General features: G+C 43.6%; 1 protein-coding gene across 2 annotated transcripts in view; it reads left to right on the forward strand.

The window, feature by feature from the left end:
- Positions 1 to 21,087, forward strand: part of MYO5B (myosin VB) — a 328,467-nt gene that overhangs the window by 87,689 nt on the left and 219,691 nt on the right. For both annotated transcript variants that reach the window (XM_075932680.1, XM_075932681.1), the window contains exons 2-4: positions 1,608 to 1,718; positions 14,332 to 14,503; positions 15,643 to 15,787. In XM_075932680.1, the coding sequence (XP_075788795.1) occupies positions 1,608 to 1,718; positions 14,332 to 14,503; positions 15,643 to 15,787 (428 nt within the window). The remainder of the gene's footprint in view (positions 1 to 1,607; positions 1,719 to 14,331; positions 14,504 to 15,642; positions 15,788 to 21,087) is intronic.

A 21,087-nucleotide genomic window follows, 5' to 3' on the forward strand; every position in this document is an offset into this window, starting at 1 on the left:
TTTGACCTTCATCTCTCTGTGCCTCAGTTGTCCATCTGCTAAAGGATCATACCGTCCTCTATCCTCACTGGGTTTTTGGGAATGTAGTATTTGTGACACATCTGGATGAGAGAGCGCGTATGCACTGACTTTTTAAATTTGCTGCGGGGTGCTCAACCACTCTACTCCAGGTCCTGTCCCTACTCCACCCTTCCCCTAAGCCTCCACCTTGCGTTCTCCTGCCTCCAGCCTTGAATGTGCCCTGTCCCTGCTCCTCCCTCCTCCTTCTCTCCCTCCATCCTAGATGTTGAACATCACAAACTTAATTTCCTCATGGGCTTCTCTGTGTCACTCATCACCATAGTGCAAAGGCACCGATTCTGTTGGGTTCTCCAGCGCTGGTGCACCCACAGGGAAAAATTAGTGAGTGCGGCGCATGTACCAGGGCCAACCTCTCTTCCCCCACACTTTTCACCCATCAGCAGCCCCATGCTTACCAACTCTTCTCCTTCCCAGCGCTTCTGGAACACTGTGAACAGCTGTTTGTCTTCAGAGCAGAGTTTGAATATTATGCATTCCGCCTCTCCCCCCCCCAAAAAAAAAAGTCTGGGGACTTGGGTTGAGCAAGTATAAAACAAAAACTGAGTTAACGGTACTAAATGAAACAGGTTTCCTGTGATGAAAAATAGTATGAGGGTTATGTAATTAAAGATTATCATAATACATACATGCACGGGGGCCAAATGCAAATTAACTTTCTTGCATTTCTTAATTATGAAACCTGCATGTTCTTTAAACAGAATTGTGTGTATACTGTGTAATACAGTAAGTACGTGGGTATTTTTATATATACAATATAAATGAAAACCTGTACAATTTTTTCTGAGTCTCTCATTTTTGGTCTCTGACACTGTGTCCTGCATTGGGGCTTTCATAGATTTAGAGATTTAATTGTAGGTTTGAGACATTTGAAGAAATCCCAAGTGTATCAAGTTACCTCTGAGGGACATATATGTGAATATTCATTGCAGCTCTTTTGAATGTGATGTTTAATTTCCTTAAACTGTTTTAGGCATCAATTTTTATCTGACATCTCTGCAGCTGTTGTATCTGCTTTTACGGTGAAGCCATTGATGAATTAATGAGAAGCTGCTCTTTTGTGATAACATTGTAAATGTGTATATTTTGCCTACTTAAGCTTTTTGTTGTGTGTGTTTTTGTGTTTCAAAAAACCATGTTTTGTATTTCCAAAGCCCCCTTTAATCATTCCATAAAAAAGAAGTGTTGCTGTCCTAAAATTGTCTAAGCATTACACTATCCTTTTTAAGACCTGCAATAGCAAGCTAAATTGTCAGTGAAATCAAATTCAGAGATCACCTTAACAAGGTAGAGCATTTCTGTGCGTATCATACTGCCCTTGATCTTATACTCAGTTAATAAGCAAATAAACCAGTCTAGTCAAGGAGCCGTCTGATTCACGACTGTAATGCAATGCTATATATTCACAAATGTTTTGCTCTTGGTTCCATTGAAGCAACTGATACAATTTTTCATTGATTCTGCAATGTGAGTAGGAGTGAATAAATACACTTCTGACCTAACTGGTTTCATGTGTTTTTTCTTCCCAGTACACAAGGGTTTGGATTCCTGACCCCGAGGAAGTGTGGAGATCAGCAGAAATAATCAAGGATTACAAAGAAGGAGATAAAAGCCTGCACCTGAAATTTGAAGATGACACTGTAAGTTAACTACTGTTATATATATTTCCATTGTCAGTGGTAGACCTAAGCTGCAACTGATCCTCTGAACGAGCCTGAAGTATTAAATGTTCCTGGTGTGCTTTTAAAAAACTCTGCCATACGTTGCCTTGCCACAGCTTCGACTTCTCAAAGACATTAGTATTCAAATCAAAAGTTTTCTGCTTCGCAGCCAACCTTCTTGGACTTGATCCTGCAGTGAAGTTGTAGTATGCCTGTGACATCCAAGAAATTTTCAAAATGGTGACTGTTGCAAACACCAGGTTATGACTTCCTTGGGAGATGAATTGGAAGGAATAAATGGTTTTTATTGCTCATTCAAACCCATCAGGGTCAAAAATAAAAACTGTAAGAGTAGAGAAAATCACTGGCCAAGTAATACCTTTTGTGTATGTGTGCTCTTAGCTTCTTTGAGCTTATTCCAGTATAAACACCTTGTTTCATTTCAGAGCTTGTCTTTTTTTTTTGAAATGGTGCTAAAAGGAGGGTGACAAACAGGAAACTTGTCTCCAGTGTTACTCTACAATCTTTAAATTAACTTGTCAGAAAAAGTAATGCCAGTTTATTTATTCTTTAAAATTCTGCTCTGCTTTCCTTCTCCAAAATGCATATACTTACTACATGGGAAATTCTGATCCTAATCTTTAAATTCACTAGTGGACGGGAAGGGGGAATCTGCTTATCAGTTTTTCAACTACAGCTCATTGAGACTGGGCACTCCCGGTGTTCCCTGTAACCTGAGTGCTTTGGCAGCCACTCTTGAGAGATGCAAATGCCGCTTTGCTCATTAGCAGAGCCCCCACAGCCAGCAACATGTGTTTCTATGGGTGGTGCGCATCACACATGCTTTGATGCACATCACAAAATGTATTCTCCACGTGGATGGAAAAATTAAAAGGAACGTTGTTCAATGGGAAAAATATAGTAGATGGAGCCTAATGTGAAACATTTTGATTGGAGGGCCCTCTTTAATCGAACTACAGGTTGGACCTCCCTGGTTTGGCATCCTCGGGACCTGATCGACCCCGAATAAGGGACTTGGCTGGACCAGGAGAAATCAGTTCTGTCTTGTCTTCATGACCTGGGTGCAGCCGCTGGGCTCCCTAGTCCCACAACATTTGTGGTCAGGCAACCTGTACTTTCCAAAGGACATGTCTACAGGCAGTCCCTGGGTTACATGGATCCGACTTAAATCGGATCCCTACTTACAAACAGGGTGAGGCAACCCCACACTAGGTGCCCCCCCCCCCCCCCAGCACACCAGGGAGACACGGAGCGGCTTTTCTCAGCAGACACCTCAGCTTGAGAATAAAGGACTGAGGGAAGTGAGGTGTGGGAGAATAAAACTGAGCTCTGGAGAAATGTTTGGCTAGAGTTTCCCCTACAATATGTACCAGTTCTGACTTGCATACAAATTCAACTTAAGAACAAACCTAGTCCCTATCTTGGACGTAACCCGGGGACTTCCTGTACACTACAATTTTTTGTTGGCTATGTTGGGCAAGGTGTGATGAATTGTAACTCTCATAGCTGCACCAGTTATAAGACAGACCCATTGTCTTATAGCCAGAATGGTTTATTTTGCTGGGGGAAGGAGAGATCCAGAGGGGAAAACTGGGATAAGCTACACGGTTTTGCCAATTTTCCTCAAATAGTCTGAGACGACAGAACTGCTCTGCTCAGGAAATTCTCAGTGCTGTTACTGTCAGTTGCTTTCATAGGTAGGTAACTTCTTAAAGGAGGACAGAGGAGACGTAACCTTATTGGGTATAGAGGATCATCATAGGCCTATGAACTGTTTATGCCCTAACTTGAGCATCTAAGTGGTGGACCTGGTTCCCGCTTGTCTCTAGGCACAATGCAGAGCTTCACCAACTTGTCATCTCTGACAAGGGTCAGTTCTACTGATGCTCTTTTGTTACAAAGGCCCATTGTTCATGACATTTCCAAGTGCAGTCAAGTTAGATGGCTGTTCTGTTGAGGGAACATTAAAAGGACTACATTCCCCAACAAGCCAACTTGATCTTACTGATTTCAGCACCAGAGCAGCACAGCCTACAGTCTGCGTGACTGATGTAATGGTACCAGGAAATACATTTTTCATAAACAGCTTCATCTTAATTGTGGTTTTTTTTCATGGAGCTGGCAACGTTTTAATTGTCCAGGGCGCGACATGCTGTGTTACTAAAGTAGCTAACAGCCACTCCTTCCCCAAACTGAAAATTCTCCGAGGGTTGTGTGAATAATTCACAGCTCCTGCCAATGAACCAGTTTCACACTGGCACATAGTATGTTACCCTGTTACTGAATGGTCCGCTGGGGAGCAGGAGCGAAAGGGGCTTAATTAGACTGTTATGAAAACAATTATTCTTTTTGGCCCAGTATAAGCAGAGTTGCCAGTAGCGTGGGCCCGAGTACTAGCGTCCCTGGGAAAGTTGCGTAACTCACCTTGGCATTGGGTGCTGAGAATGGGGAACATTTGCTTGCATGGCTTGATAGTCTTCTCCTGTGGTTGACAGGCCAAGAGCCTTCCACAGACATGTGACACATGTGCCACTCCACAGGACCTCCTCAAATTCTTTGCCCTTTCAGTATGCCTCTAGTAGCTACTCAAGCTAATGAGCAATATAAACCTCCCTTCTGTCTTGCCCAGTTATCTAAACCCACACTGCTCCCCCACTTGATGAAGAAATCCTCCTGATTTCCTCTGTAGTGACAAGTACTCTGATCTCCCTTCCTTGATCCCTCTAGTAACAGGCATCCCATGTGTTTAATCTCAGCATGACCCCAGAACATAGAGCTAACCTTGCAGCTGCCAGCCTGGCTCGCTGTTACTCTCCCATTGCTAACTAATGAAATCCAGAGTTGTGTGTCTAGTATATACATGTATTCTAAGTTTGCCAACCTATTCCTCTTCCTGCAGCCCCCACTCCAAGTAAGCTGTCCATTGCAACATCTCTTTTGCCTCTCTATAAACGCAGTATCCTTAGATGAGCGGTCTAGTCCCTGTGCTCTCATCAGCTGTACACACACATTCTTCTCCCACAGGGCTGCCTGCCCTTACATCGTGCTACCAGAGAGAACGAGCAGGAAACTACTTTCTTCCTGTTTTTCATTGAGATGTGGGGAAGCCACCATGCCCTAACCCCCCATCCCCAGCCAGATGTGAGACTCAGCTGGCAGGTAGAACAGAAGGTTTTTTAGGCAACTAAGACATGGCATAGAAGAGACTTGTCAGCACAGGAAGCAGGAGCCGGCAGTACAATCCATCTTGGTGAGATGGGGCTCGGAGCCAATGTCCCTGCCCTCTATCTCTGCACCCCATGCCAGCCCAAGTCACTCACGCACCCAGCAGAAAATTTTTGCCTGCAGCCAGCCTGCCTCAACCGAAATTCCCATCCCCATCTAAATATTGGTACAGTGCCCAGGGAAACTGAGGCACACACCAAGAATGTTAAGAGGTGGGTAACTGGCCAATCGTGTAGTACATTTAAACTGCAGAGCTACAGCGGGGGTAAGTCCCAGACCCGACGCAAGCCGGGACTGAGCTAGGCTGCCTGCACTGCTGGAGCAGCCCTTGTTCCCAGGGGTCCCGGTGGGGAGTTGGACCCCCCCAGTGGACAGGGGCTGCTGCAGGAGCAGCCTCTGCCCATGGCAAGCTTGGGTCCACTCTGTGCAGAGGCTACTCTGTGGCAACCTCCCCTGCCCCCTCCCCACCCTGTGCTACTGCCTCTAATAGAGGCAGCCGCGAGGGAGAGGGGCAGGCTGCATTGTGGAGATGATGCTGGGGGGAAAACAGCTTTATAAGCTGGCTCCCCCTGGCACTGGCTCCTGCTTCCCCCCCCTTGCAGAGTCAGCAAGGTGGGGGGAATGCAAGTAGTTGAGTTGACTACCCAATAAGCCTAACTGACTACTTGCTTACATCCCTAGCACACATACGGGATTACCACAGGACAGTACAATCCCATGCAACAGGACAAAGTGAGCAGAGCGAATATGCTCCCCACTTCATCACACTGCTGTATTGCCAGCTGTGAATTCCTTAATCTCCATAATCAGCGACCTCTTTTCTGCTTCCGAGACAATTGTACAAGGCTTCCGTGAAGAACAGCGAGGCCAGTGCTTCGGGGTAGTGCTTGTATTTGAGCAAGGAGTTATGTGACAGATGTGAAATGAGCTGGTGGTCTCGGTTGAGTTCTTGTGGGCCATCTCACACCTGGCACCAACTGGCTTGCTTGGATAAAGATGCATGGTTGGCCGTCCCTCTTTTTACCCCCTGGAATTTTCCATCTAGATCAGGAATGGTACTACGAGGATGAATTTTGCACTGCCACAGCCTCTGCTGTATGCGAAGGCTACAGGCTGGTGGTATTCACCACTATTTCATATTCCATGATGTTATTTCCCCTTCCTGCGTGTGATTGGAATTCCAGCCACTGAACACTTAAAAACCTTCAATGTTCAGGGGAGTCTGATAGGAACATCCAGGATGAGTTTTGTCCATTCTGGGCGATGTACCTATGGCTGGAAGTGGTGGTGATAAAGAAGGGGGGAAGATCAGAGATGGTTTGCTATTTGTATGATGTAGAAACTGCATAGCTGCTGTTGCCATGACATAAAGGAATGAGTCATTTCAATATGATGAAAGAGAGTTTGTTATAAAACCATTAAATGTGTTGAATGGGACACATTCGTCTTTGGATTCACGCTGTCGGATTTCTTGTCTTTTCCCTGTGTTGCTGTTCTGCAATAAACTCATCCTCCTGTAGAGAAGACTGGCTACATTCTAAACATCTGTTTTCTGCTCTTAACAGGAGTTGATAGAAGTTTCCAACTGGTACATAGATGGAGTAGGATTAACTGTGCATATTTGAAATACAGCAAGATAAAAGTTTAGATCACTGCTTGTCATTCTAATAGAGAACATTCAGGGCCAGCTGTGCCAAACTGAAGTACAGATGGGACCTCCCTGGTCCAGCATCCTCAGGATCTGAGTTGTCCTGAATGAGGGAGTTTGCCGGACCAGGGAAGTCAAGTCCATCCTATTGCTGGGGAGCTAGGGCTGTGGCTCTGGAGGTGCTGGAGTCAGTTAACCCGGGGCTGCCACAGCTTCCCGGTTCCAGTGCTGCCTGGTCCTGGCTAATTAGTATATGTCATGAATGTCTTTCTGAAGTAGTGGGCTCAGTGTGACATTTCACAGGATCCTAGCTGGTCAGTAATCCTAATGCAGGACTGGGGGGTAACCTCACAGAACTCCATTGCAGCAGTGAAGTTTTTTGTAAAGATCATGCTTCACTGAGATTGTTTCAGAAGTAAAGGAACTCAGTTGGCAAGTTGCATGGGTGGTATTGCTCCTTACACATTCTAAAGAGACAGCTTCGTCAACTAGCTAAGATAATGTAGGCTTACCAGGTGGCTTCCAAAAAAAAAAAAAAAAAAAAACGGACACACTTGACCTCAGATGGGGGGAGAGGGGGAAAGTGAGGCTGGCCCGGAGAGATTACCAACTGGCGGGAAGCAGGGGTGGTCGGGAGAGGATCTGGGGGGGGGATCAGGAGGAGAAGGAGCGGGGAGAACCAGCTGGCAGGAAGCGGGGCTGGCCGGGAGGGTTTGGGAGGAGGGGGAGAGAACTGGCTGGTGGGGAGCGGGACTGACCTGGGCACGCACAGATCCCGCGGCGCTGCCCGTCCTGCACATGGTCCCAGCGAAGCACAAGTGAGTACTGCCCTGGTGATTCGCCTCCTGCCCCCCCTCCCCTCCACGTAGTTGTATATTGCCTGGCTGGTAGACACACTCTCACAGTGCAAGCGTGTCTACCAGCCAGGCAGTTTGCAACTACATACTGATACTCACAATACTAATAAAACTTACCTAATTAGAAAATACTGGCTATTTTACATGGCCGGTATTTTCTCAATTTGTTTCTCGGACAGAACACTCAAATACCGGACTATCCGGTTCAAAACCGGACACCTGGCAACCCTAAGATAATGGTGTGACGGTCCCTCCCCTACCCGCCCCCGCAAATGCTTGATGAAAATAGGCATATTTATAGTCAAAAGGCAAACTCAGAGATGCTGTGGACAAAATACTTCACATAACTTATCAATTTTAATGTTACAGTCTGCTGCATCTGTATACCCTATTTCAGTGATCGTATCATTCTTGTACAAGAAGTTACAAATGTGAAGTATGAGACTATTTTATAATTTTAAGTGTGCTAATGAGAGCCATTTCTGGTGCTGCCCCTCCCCCAAGACTAAACAACTTGATCAACTTAACAACTCGTAAATAGCCCTGTTTGTACTTTAAGTCCAGAAGGTGCTTGGTCCTAGGAAAACATGTGACCATACCACCCGGTACTAGGATTCCATTTTGACTCTAGTATTTTTCCGTGGAAGGTGGGATGTAAAACAAAAATTTTCTGCCCTGGAGGGAGAGTCTGTCAGCCATTTGTCTTCAGCTGACGCACTAGGCTACAAAGAGGGCTGGAAACTCAAGTCAGAGAAAAATAGTTTGTGTCTAACTTGAAGATCATGCCTGAAATAAGAACATCTCTTTAGGGTAAGAATTTGTATGCTGTAAGTTGTATAGTGAATTAGAACTAGCTATGTGTTTCCTATTCATTTTAATTTAGTAACTTACTTTATCTGCTTGTTTTCACTTTCAGTCACTTCAATCCTGTTTGTACTTAATAAAAACACTTCTGTTTTCTGTCAGGCCCAGTGTAAATAATTGATACTGTGGATGGGGACCATTGAGCATCTCTCTCTTTCATTGATTGAGGGAGCTTAACTGATGAGCTTTCATTGTGTATTTTACACAGAGGAAGACTAATTTATTTGGAGAGTTTTGGTCGCATTCGGGGATTGGTGTACTGTACCTTAGAACTGCATCCTTCTAGAGCTGAAGTGGTTCAGTGTCTACATTGCTCTGCAGGGATAGGGATGGTTACGCCAACTCTGCACCTTGCTTGGGGGAGAGGAGACAACTTGACCCAGCAGGACAAGGTGATGAGGAGCCCCAGAGAGCAGGAAGATGGGTGTAAGTGGCATGAACAGCACATCAGGGATAGGGCCGAATGTAAGTGACTAATCAACTAGTCAACTGTCTGATAAGTAAAATCTTATTAGATAGTCAACACATTAGTTGACTAGTCGCTCCCCCCCTCACCCTGCCCGCTGCCTCTATCACAAAAAGGCAGCAAGGGGGGTGAAAAGGAGAGGGTGCTGGAGTGAGCCATCTTTAAAGCTGGTTCCCCCCAGCTCCAGCTCCGTGGGACAGGGCAGGGTCGCAGTGGCAGAGCTTCCTTTTGAAAATGTACAAGAGCCCCTGCAAGGACTCTTGTGCATTTCAAAGTTGGAATGCTGCATGGAGCCCAGGACCAGTGGGGAGTCCCCCGCTGACCCTGGGCTCCATGCAGTGTTCCAGTCTTCGAAATGTACAAGAGTCCTCGCTGGGACTCTTGTACATTTCAAAGGCGAAACATGCGCTAGTCCTCATCGACTAATCAAATAGTCGATGGAAATCCCATTGACTATTCGATTAGTTAATTAATTGACATTTAACATCCCTAATCAGGGAACAATCCCAAGGGGACTGTCACAAATAATCCCACACCCTGTCACAAATGGGTTATGGCTTTACAGTTCCCCTCCCTGTCACTGACCTGCTGTGTGATGTTGGGTCAATTACTTCATCTCTCTGTGCTTCTGGTTTTCTTCCCATCTTTTGTCTCCCTCATCTATTTAGCTAGCAAGCTTTCCCAGGGCAGGGCTTGTCTTTTAGCTGAATATAATGGGGTTCCAATCTCAGTCGGGACCTCTTGGTGGATTGGGAGAGACTTCAAACGCTTGTGTGGGGATGGCTTTCCGAATGGCCCCAGACTAGTTAAAACCCAAGTGATGTCTGTGTTGTAGCTTTCTTTATGTTGGCAACTGGAATAGTAGCTATGAACACACAATACAGTTTTATTTCCATAGTACATTTCATACAAAAAGGTCTTTAACACTTGAGTGATATCTTTACAGAAGTGAAATAACAATAGCAAGCTGCCACAGAGAAGACAGCTGGAGAGGATCAACTGGGGAAATGAGAGTAGCTGGGAGGAAGATGAAGCAAAATGCAGGACAATGTAGCACTTTAAAGACTAACAAGATGGTTTATTAGATGATGAGCTTTCTTGGGCCAGACCCACTTCCTCAGATCAAATAGTGGAAGAAAATAGTCACAACCATATATACCAAAGGATACAATTAAAAAAAATGAACACATATGAAAAGGACAAATCACATTTCAGAACAGGAGGGGGTTGCTGGGGGGGGGGGAGGGGGAAGGAAGGAAGGTAAGTGTCTGTGAATTGATGATATTAGAGGTGGGGAGAGTGGGACATCTGTGAGCTAATGGTATTAGAAGTGATAATTGGGGAAGCTATCTTGGTAATGGGTAAGATAGTTAGAGTGTTTGTTCGTTCCTTTTTGGAGAGTGTCGAATTTTAACATGAATGACAGTTCAGAGGATTCCCTTTCAAGTGCAGATGTAAAAGTCTTTGTAGCAGAATGCAGGTGATTAAGTCATTGAGAGAGTGTCCTTTCTGGTTAAAATGGCAAGAAACTGGTTTTTCTTTGTGATCTTGTCTGATATCTGTTTTGTGGGCATTAATCCTTTGGCGAAGTGTCTGAGATGTTTGTCCAATGTACATAGCAGACGGACACTTTCGGCACATGATAGCATAAATTATATTTCTGGATGCGCAGGAATATGTGTTCTTGATCTTATAACTCACTTGGTTAGGTCCAATAATGGTATCAGCAGAATGAATATGTGGACAAAGCTGGCAACGGGGTTTGTTGCAAGGGAAGGTACCAGGGTTGGTATTAGTGTGGTATGTCCTGTGGTTGTTGGTAAGAATCATCTTGAGGTTAGGTGGTTGTCTATAGGAGACTATGGGTCTGTCTCCCAGAGCCTCTTGGAGTATGGTATCCTGTTCCAGTATAGGCTGTAGTTTATTGATAATGTGTTGGACAGGTTTAAATTGGGGGTTGTAGGTGATGACAAGTGGTGTTCTATTGTTGGTTTTCTTTGGTCTGTCTTGAAGTAGATGGGAGGAAGATGTTTGAGAAGAAGGGCTTGGCAGCAGCCATGGCAAGCTGGTTAGAAGGATCAGAGGAAGCAGCGTTAATCGATAGAAAGAGAAGAGGAGCCAAGTTTGAAATGGGAGTTTCTTTGAATTTGAGAGGACAGTTTTGTTTAGAACATGAATTGAGTGGTGAAGTTGTGGTGTGGGTTTTTTGTGGGGGTTACTTCAGTCTCCCATCCTATTAGTCTGTTTTGTCGTTCTCGTCAGCCTTGTCTCCCATTTAGACTGTGGTCCCTGTCAGCAAGGACTGTCATCGTGGATGTCTGAACTAGGGATGTTAAATATTGGTTAATGAATAGTCGATTAACCTCATGAATTCTTATCAGTTAGTCTATTATTCTGTAGTTCCTGGGGGTGGGGCCATCAGCCGGTGTGCTCCAGCCCTGCTTTTGGGGAGCCTCCCTGCCTCCTCGTGCTGCTGCTTCTCTATCAGAGGCAACAACGTAGGGTGCCAGGAGGGAGCTGATCCACGAGGGGAGCCATTTTAAAAACCAGCTCCCCTCATGGACCGGCTGTTTGCCACCCTGCACTGCTGCCTCTGATAAAGAGGCAGCAGTGCGAGGTGGCAGCAGCCCCTGCCGGGGCTGTGGGGATCTGAGCTGCTGGAACTGAACTGGGCTGCCTGCCTGGCTCCTAATACACTTTACATGTAGAGCCGCAGTGGGCATGGGTCCCGGACCCAGTGCAAGCCAGGACTGAGTCCAGCTGCTTGCCAGCCTTCTAAAAAATGTATTGAGGTGGGGAAGAAGAATGTAGTCTGTAGCATTAACCTGCAAGCTTTTGCTTATCAGTTAATTGACCATATGATTACTCACCAGACTCCGGACAGCGTTTAGCACACTGAGGGCCCTGGTCTTTGACACAAGTTTTGAATGTGGGAATGATAATGGCCATGTATTAAATCCTCTGGTGATGCTTGTACGTGCGGGAATTGGGGGAGGTAGGAATTGGGAAGTCGACAGAAGAGGCTGACTGAGAGAGGGGTGAAAGGGAGCATAAATACCTCAGCAAATGAGGAGTCAAGGTAGTAGCACCATGAATGCTTTAGTTTGTCACATTTCAAGAGAACAAAGTCTCGCTATTGCTATTTCACTTCTGTAAAGATATCTGGTACGTAGTCTCTGCTATTGGCTGAGGAACTGAAGGCCTTGAAACATGACTGCGCCAGCATGTCTTTTGAGGAGTAAGAAAACTAACTGTTCCACCATAAGCATCCATTAACTATCAAAATATTAATTGGAGCTGTTTTAGTCTGGTCAAGAGGCAAACAAGCAGAATGTACTTGACACAGTTGGGAGAGAATAGCTGTGCCCACCTAGTATTGATATGTATATGGTCCACAGATCACCCATCTGCATCCCCTCTGTTCTGGACACACTCGGTTGCATCTGTTGTGCCCGGGGTGGCCCTAGACTTGCTGCCAGCAACTGGGGCCCTAGGCAAACCATGCAATTGGTGCCCCCACCTCCAAACCCCTCAATGATATTGTGCTGCCATTTGGCGCCCTAGGTGACTGCCTAGTTCACCTGTATGGACGGGCTGCCCCGGTTGTGCCATTCCTAATGTATCCACTCTTTCTAATGCGTGCCTCTCTGACTAAACCAAACAGCCTGCTCTATGGAATAAGTAGCGTGGGAATTCTCATCTGCCTCTTCCTGCTTTCGCAAGGAAGTTCTCACTATTGCTGGAGGAACCTGCCATCAGAGCGTTCAGAGATCAGGACCATAACTCATCCAAAGCATAGACAAATATATCCAGTAAATGCCAAACTGGCATCTATCCAAAATGTTTCCTGTCTCTGTCTGAAACTAGAAGTGCCCAGGGGGGAATTAACAAAGGTATTTACAGATAAAAGGGTGAAAAAAACCATGTTAATTCTAATCAGTGACTCAGCTGTTCAGTTGGCTGAGAGCCAAAACTCTTTACTATATGGTAAGCCATATGTTTTAATGCCATTACTATGTTCCTCACGTAAGTCTCCGGTGCTCCTCTGTTTGCTCCTTTGCATCCTTTCCCTGTTGTCAGGGTTGAGGGAATATAGAGCATCAGGTGTATGAAGTGATTTTAAGGCTTCGTCTACACTGCCGGTTTTGCTGGCACCGAGTATGCAAATGAAGCCTGGATTAGTATATCCCCATGCCTCATTTGCATACTATATACACATACCATTTTTGCAGAACAACAGTAGTGTGGACGTTTATGCCCAGAGAGACATAAGGATCTTGCAGAAAACAGGGTTTTCGTGCAAAAAAACCCCCGTCCACACTTTTTTTCTGCAAAAACCCTTTGCACAAAAATGGCTTGCATAAATTATGCAAAGGAGGTGTGGCAATATGCTAATCTGTGCCTCATTTGCATACTCACTGCCTGCAAAACCGGCTGTGTAGACGAAGCCATATAAAATAAACCACAAGAACAGAAATATACTGGATCAGACCAGAGTTCCATCCAGCCTAATATCCTGTCTTCTGACAGTGACCAATGCCAGGTACCCCAGAGGAAACGAACCGAACAGGGGATCATCCAGTGATCCCTCCCCCATCACCCATTCCCAGCTTCTGACAAACAGAGGCTAGGGACATCATTCCTACACATCCTGGCTAATAAACATTGATGGACCTATCCTCCATTAATGTGCATGTAGGTTTTCTTTAACCCTGTTACAGTCTTGGCCTTGACAACATCCTCTGGAAAAGCTTTCCACTGGTTGACTGCGTGTTTTTAAACCTGCTACCCCTATTAATTTCATTTGGTGACCCCTTCCCCAGTTCTTATGGTATGGGAAAAAGTATTTCCTTATTCACTTTCTCCAGACCTGTTAAGATTTTACAGAAGTCTACTAATAACTTTGTTGAAGGGAAGGATTCTGTATTCTGAGTGTCTGTCTGACCTTAGAGGAGGACAAATAAGGATACACCTGTCAGATTAATTTACACCTTTACTGTTTTTTGATTATGGTACTATTTTTTGAGGTAGTTTGTGCCGCCATCTTCCGTGGTCACCCCTAAAAACTTTCTTGAGCTTTATTTACACTATTAAATTAGATGCATTTATTCAGCAAGGGAGGAATTTGCCCATTGGCAGGTAATCTTACCCTTTGTGCAATATTCAAAGTATTTGCTCTTTATTTAGTACTGGAAAATACCAAGGGAATATAGGAAATACAAAAGCAATATCGTTTAGTTAACCAAAACCGATTGAAAATATTTTAAAAAGTGACCACAGTGGGTACATAGAACTCCCATTCTCTTCAGCAGGCACTATGTGCAAGTTGCTATCTGGGCAGCATCTAGCACAAAAAGCCTGGATTCTGATTGGGGACCGCAGGTGCTAATGTAATGCAAATAATCTTTTGAGGGCAGAATTATCCTTAGATTTGTAGAAAACAAAATATAAAGAAGCTGGGTTGTACTTATTTTTTAACCGTTTTTGTGTGCAATTTGTATATTTCTTCAGATCTCTGAATATCCAGTTGATCTCAAAGCCAATCAACTGCCCTTCTTGCGCAATCCAGATATTCTGGTGGGAGAAAATGATCTGACAGCTCTAAGTTATCTCCATGAGCCAGCTGTCCTACATAATTTAAAGGTTAGATTCTTGGAATCGAATCACATCTATACCTACTGTGGTGAGTACTACAATATGTCTACCTCAGGGCATGGGATTTTTTTTTTGCATTGCTTAATATTCATTTCTTCTGTACAGGGCCTTACCAGGTTCACAGTCCGTTTTGGTTAATTTCATGGTCATAGGATTTTAAAAATAATAAATTTCATGATTTCTGCTTTTGTGTTGTAATTGTTGGGGCCCTGATCCAAAAAGGCATTGTTGAGGGTTGCAAGGTTATTGTACGGGGCCTTCCTGTACTGCTGCCCTTACTTCTGCACTGCTGCTTGCCACTGTGCTGCCTTCTGAGTTGAGCAGGTGGAGAGTGGCAGTTGCTGGCCAGCAGTCCAGGTCTGAAAGCAGAGATGCCACCAGAAGCAGCTCTGAAGTAAGGGTGGCATTGTAGAGTTCTCTAATTCAGATCTTTCATGTTCCTTTAACATGATTTGTGCATTTAATTTCTGTTAATCTTAGGGTTTTGCATTATCATCTGAAGATCAGAAATCAAAATATTTTGAGTCCAATAGAATTCATTTATGTGGATATGGCTCATGGCAGCATCTTTCAACTCTTTTCAGGGGAAAAATACCCAGAGGGTCTACTTCATATGATTCATCTCACATATTTTATACCCCTTTTCCATAGTTTACTTTGAGTTGTTCTTTCCACCAGTACATTTGCCATTTCTACAAGATTAGAAGAAAAGCTAATATAAGAACTTTGGCCATTTCTTTTTTTTATGCAGTGTTTTGAACCTTCTTTTATTAAAAAAAGATAAAGTTAGTAAACTATTCTGACTTGAAAAGTCTCAGAGGGGTAGCCATGTTAGTCTGTAACTTTAAAAACAAGGAGTAGTCCAGAGGCACCTTAGAGACCAATGAAAATCGATATAGTATCATGAGCTTTCATGGGCAAAGCCCACTTCAGATGAGCGTGAGTGGAGGAAAAAAAGGCGGGAGCTCTCAAAATTACAATAATTATGAAAGTTCCCCCCCCCCCCTTTTTTTCTCCACTTGTGCTTATCTGAAGCCATGGGTTTTGCCCAGGAAAGTTCATGATATTAGATGTTTATATATATTTGTTAGTCTCTACAGGGCCACAGGACTACTCGTTTTCATTCTGACTTTGTTTTAATTCTAAACAAAGTTCTGTTTTATTTAGGTATTGTGCTTGTTGCCATTAACCCATATGAACAATTGCCAATCTATGAACAAGATGTCATCTATGCATACAGTGGCCAAAATATGGGGGATATGGATCCTCACATCTTTGCAGTGGCAGAAGAAGCCTACAAGCAAATGGCTAGGTGAGTGATATATTGGTTACGAGGCTTACCCTCAAAATCATGGCTCTGCTTCCTTAATGATGGGGAGTTGTTTATCACAAAAGCATATGCCCTAATAAATGTGTTTGTCTTTAAGGTGCCACCAGACTCCTCCTTGCTTTTGTTCAGACTGGTACTGGAATTAAATAATTGTCCAGAGCCAAAAGCAGTTGTAATCATCCATGTTGAAACGTATGCCAGGTAGAGTTTTGAAAATCCACAAATGCTTTCATATACTTGACATGTCTGGCGTAGCATTTCTTCAGCAATGCACTGTGCATATGCGTGGTTTATTATGTTTAACCATTGGCATTCTTTTAGTGCATTTACAGTGTTTGATCTTGTTGATGTTGTTTTAGGACCTCTCAGAAAGCACCTGATCCTGCAGGTGTTTTGTCTGCTGGTTGTAATTCTGAAAGATTTAAAGGAAATCTGGGGTCATAGTTTTTCTTATTGGCTGACAGTCAAGCTTTTATCCTTTACAGTATGTTTATGGGACAAATGTGTGAAAAATAGAACCTGTTATGTCAAATCTGAAGACACTCTATTTATGACACTGCTGGTCTCTGCTGTATGAGGCTACTGCAGTTAACGGCCATTCTTACTTGTGATTGTGATAGAAAATGGAGCTTCTGTGCTCCCCATGGCCTAGCCTGAGTGACTCTGTTGCTACCATTATATAGTAATTACTTTTTTTTTTGGACTTAGTATTTGGGACTCTGGAGGATGAAGATGATGTTTCCCTGTCAAGGCCGGATGCCTATTATGAATTGAGCACAATAACAGTCTACAAGTGAGACGATACTGAGAATACAGAGGGGGGAAAAGCCATCTCAGACTTATTTGCTGCCTCACTGCCTTTATCATTTAGTTGGCTTCAGTGGGAATCTGTATATGATGAGCCATGTTGCAGTGACCAATGAGAGAGAGAGATGTACTTCACTTAAAACAGTAGGAAAGCCTTGTACATTTTTTTTCAACTGTGCACCTCTAAGGCTAAAAGTATGAGCTACTATGGCTTGAGCTGAAAGAGCCAAGACTCTAGCAACTTGTGTTCTCTCTGGATCAGCACAATGAGGGCCTTTTAACATGCATGCTGGGTGACATATATCCTCCGCTGGGAACGCTGTTTATGCAAAAGCAATTCTTTCGCTTTCCGCATGTGTGCTCAGAGCCACCCTTCAAATGCACTGTGGTGTAACTCTGATCTACAAGAGTGTTTTTGGTGATTGTTAATACCCAAGTGCTCCAGTGTTGCTTCCTAAATAAAGCACAGAGACTGTTCTCCAAGCACATCCCTGACTCTCTCCATGGAGTTGTAAGAGGGTAAATGCTCTTCAAGTGCTGTGGGCATGAAGATCCCTTTAGAAAAGCTAAGCAGCAACACTACTACACCAGCCTCATCTGGTGAACACCACGAGCTCTTCTTACCTGGTTCACAGATGTGTTTAATGGCAATTATTCAAAATAGGGATAGCAGTGCCTCTCAACCTTTCCAGGAGGGATGGGGAGGGGTAACTGGCTACCTGGTAAGCATCACCCTGGCTGCTCAAGCCCTGTGGTGATTGGGAGCCAACTGTCCTGTGGGAGCGGAGAGGGGGCAGAAGCCGGTTGGCAGGAGTAGTCAGGGGGGTGCCGTGATCCGAAGCCGACTGTCCTGCGAATTGGGGAAGGGCCTGGCAGTGGCAGCCCTGTGCATGGGGGTGGTGGGAGTGGGATCCCACTTAATGAGTTAACCGGTTAAATCTTAGGTTTAACTCATTAATTGTTATTTTATAATCCCTACTTTTCAGACTGTTGTACTCCTTTCAGGAGTCTGCTTTGTCTTGCGTAACCCTAAATTTCACCTCACTTATAATTTACTTGCTTACAAAATTGAACACAAAAATAGAAAATTGTCCCAGCATGCTGTTACTGAGAAATAGCTGCCTTTCTTGTGTTTACCATATGTTTATAAAATACATGAACAAGAATATAAATATTGCATTTACATTTCAGTGTGTAGTACAGAGAGCAGTGTAAACAAGTCACTATATGAAATGTTAGTTTGTTCTGATTGTGTTAGTGCTTTTTATGTAGCCTATTGTAAAACTAGATAGATTTCTAGCTGAGTGGATGTAGCCTCTGGATAACTTCAGGTGACCCCTTGAGTAGGAGTATTCCTGGTTGAGAACCACTGCCTTATCTGACATCATAGTGGAGTAGGCTTATGCCTTTATTCACTCCCTGGGCACCTCTGAAGTGCAAAAGGAATAGGCAACCGTTTTTGTAGAAGTCAGATGATAGAGTGGCAGCTGGTGCACACTGGGAGTCAGCATAAAACCTGTAGGTGCATGTAGCCATGTAACTGCTGAAATTTTCATTGGTTACATGATTACCCAGTTACCCACTTTTAACATCCCTAGTATTTAGACTAGGCACCAGTTCTGAAAAGCGTTTAATAAACCACTGTTGCTTGAGCCTGGTCAATTTCAAACAAAGATGGTTCCAGTTGTGTAAAAGCACCACACCTGATGTTAGTCAGGCACAGAATGTCATTACTTTTTAAAAATGTTAGGCTTAAACACAGTTGTCTGACAATAATGCCATCTCTAATTTTGCACATCTTTACTGTTGCAAAGCCACGGTCCTAATGATTTGTATAAAAAATATTGACAATATTTGTCGATATCCTGGGGAACTATTTGGGAAAGGCTTGTAAACTTTTGGGAAATAAAAACAAACTGATTTATGTTTTGTATTTCTACTCATTAAGCAAATCCAGGTTGACTTGTTTTTTAAGCCGCAAACTGCTGAGCCAGTTATTATCATGGAGTGAGGCCAGCTGTAGTGAAGATTCTAGATTCATGCTGAATACTAGATTATACAGACACTACAGTGTCAGTGCAAGTGAATATAAGCATCCTTGCCTACTAATTACAGTGGCTGGGGAAAAGTTGTTAGCATTTCCATAGCAAAATATTTTCTTGACATCATCATGTGTTTTGCAGGAGCATTTATGTGTCTTTCAGTGAAAATCTTGTTGAAAAGATGCATCTAGTCAAGGATGATAGTTTCAAATGGAGGGAGGGATCCTGGAATAGCCAATAGCTTGGTGGTTAGGGCACTCCCCATCTTCAAATCCTTTCTGTGTTCAATTTGAGACTTGAACCTGGGTCTTGCATGTGTCCAGTAAATGTCTTGACCACTGGGGTATTGGTTGGTCTTATATTTGCCATAGTTTTGCATTGTAACAGGGCCAACCATGAAAACGTTGAGATCTTTTCACAAAAAGAAATTGGTGTTTTCCAGCCAGTCCTAGTTCTCATTGTTCTGGGAAACAGTGCTTAAAAATAGTTTATTCAACAGCTGTGAACAGTTTCTTGCCCATTATAGACTGGGTCTGTGGGTTTACCTGATGGAACGTTTTTCAAATATGTGAGATTTTGTCCCAGTTATGCATATAATCTACCCTGAGGCAGAACTCTATCTGTATGCTGTCATGCCTACAGTGCTGATCTTCTGATGTTCAAGTGTGTTGGGATGCTAAACTTGATTTTTTTTTTTTTTGTCTTTTTAAATGAAAATTTCTAAACTGGAAAAGCTGCTATGTTCAAATGGCAGCATGAGAGTGTCTGGTTTGTATCTAAATCACTTCAAATCTGCTCAGTGGAGAAGTAAAAGGTGACTATTCCCGATTTGCTCAATTTTACAAGCACAGCAAGGGGTCTAGTTCTTTTCTGGGTGTCTGTTTCCTGGATCAGCTGTTATTAATAACAAAGTTTCAACAGCTGGAGCCTTGCTAGCAATATTGTTGATAGATGTCATACTGAAAATAGAATCCAGGTTAGTCTCCCATCGCTGTAATGTTCTGTTGTGCAAGCGGAGGTGTAAAAAGTAGTAAAAATGTAGTATGATTTATTAAAGTGAACAGAAAGTAAAGACTTCCACTGCTGTGAAAATCAGGCCCCTAGTAAACTACTTGATTTTTGGTCACTAACAGCTGAGACAGCCACGATCACTAGTCGTTGCTTAAAATTTCCTCCCTTAATTCTATAGCATGTTTCAGCTGAGAAACTCAGTTGTTTTAAGATGTTACTTCCTTGTATACCACTAATGTAGCACAGTCCCAGCCAATGATTGGCTACAGTAGGTGTGATGGACAGCAAAGCTGGAAGGCCTGACCCTAACCACTAGAATCCTGCATTCCCAGTTTAGCAATACAGGTTATCATGGAATATTAGAACTGGAAAGACCTCTAGAGGTCATAAAGTCCAGTCCCCTGCCCTCATGGCGGGACAAAGCACCATCGAGATTATACAGGGTATACCTCTCCAGTTCAGCGCACTCTGGTGTTTCAACATTCATGATCCAGCATGATTTTAGTTAGCTGGACATTCACTTATCATGAGTGTGGCCAAGTTCTCTGTAGTCCCATAAAGTTTGTTTACAGCAACCAGTTCTGGCTCTGTGTTCTGTGCTCTTATTTAGCTCTAATTTACCCCTAAATGTCTAAGAGCCCAATAAGCAGTGGAAGTGTTGGTAATGCTTCTAGACAGTATTGACTTCTTGTGGTTAAACAAATGCTCTGGTTCGGCACTGGTCAGGTCCCGAGGGGGCTGGATTGGAGAGGTTCAACCTATATTGGCTTTGACTGCTGCCCTTATAATTTTGTACTGCCTAAACGCTGTAAGTGATGACATTTTTCTCTGCAAAGGGACATCAGAATAACAACCTCCCAAAAACTGAAAATGATACCCTCTATTGCGAATTAATTTTATATTCTCTGTCTTGGCTGATGTTACAGTAATTGCAGACTTCAGAAACAAAAGGGAGGGACTCTAACCAGTGCTGTGTTACACTTTTAAAGTACATTTTAGGAGTCTAGCTGGTTATTAGTTTAAAACAGGGCTGGGATTAAGGGCAGAGGATTTTTTTAAAAAATGCAGCTAATTATATTTTAATCTAAAAATCGTTGGGCTGTACTTGATGTTCTCAAATGTTTGAACCTGGGGAATACTTTCCCCCTCCCTCTAGCAGCATAAGGATGAGTGATGGAGTTATATAACAAGTGTACTCATTATGGTTGCACATTGGAGGGGATAGTGAATCTAATGTGTTGGGAGCTACAGCAGTCATATGAACCATTCAGGCATGTGCCATGCTGATGTGGAGCCCTCTTTCAGTCCACTGGGAGGTCTGTCCATGCAGATCAGCTTGTAGCACGGTGACCTATTGTACTCTAGTCTATTAATAAGATGCTATTCTTTTGATGTCACGTATACAAGGGTATACATATACAA

Source organism: Pelodiscus sinensis, chromosome 6 (genome assembly GCF_049634645.1).
Source record: "Pelodiscus sinensis isolate JC-2024 chromosome 6, ASM4963464v1, whole genome shotgun sequence".
Classification (NCBI taxonomy): Eukaryota; Metazoa; Chordata; order Testudines; family Trionychidae; genus Pelodiscus; species Pelodiscus sinensis.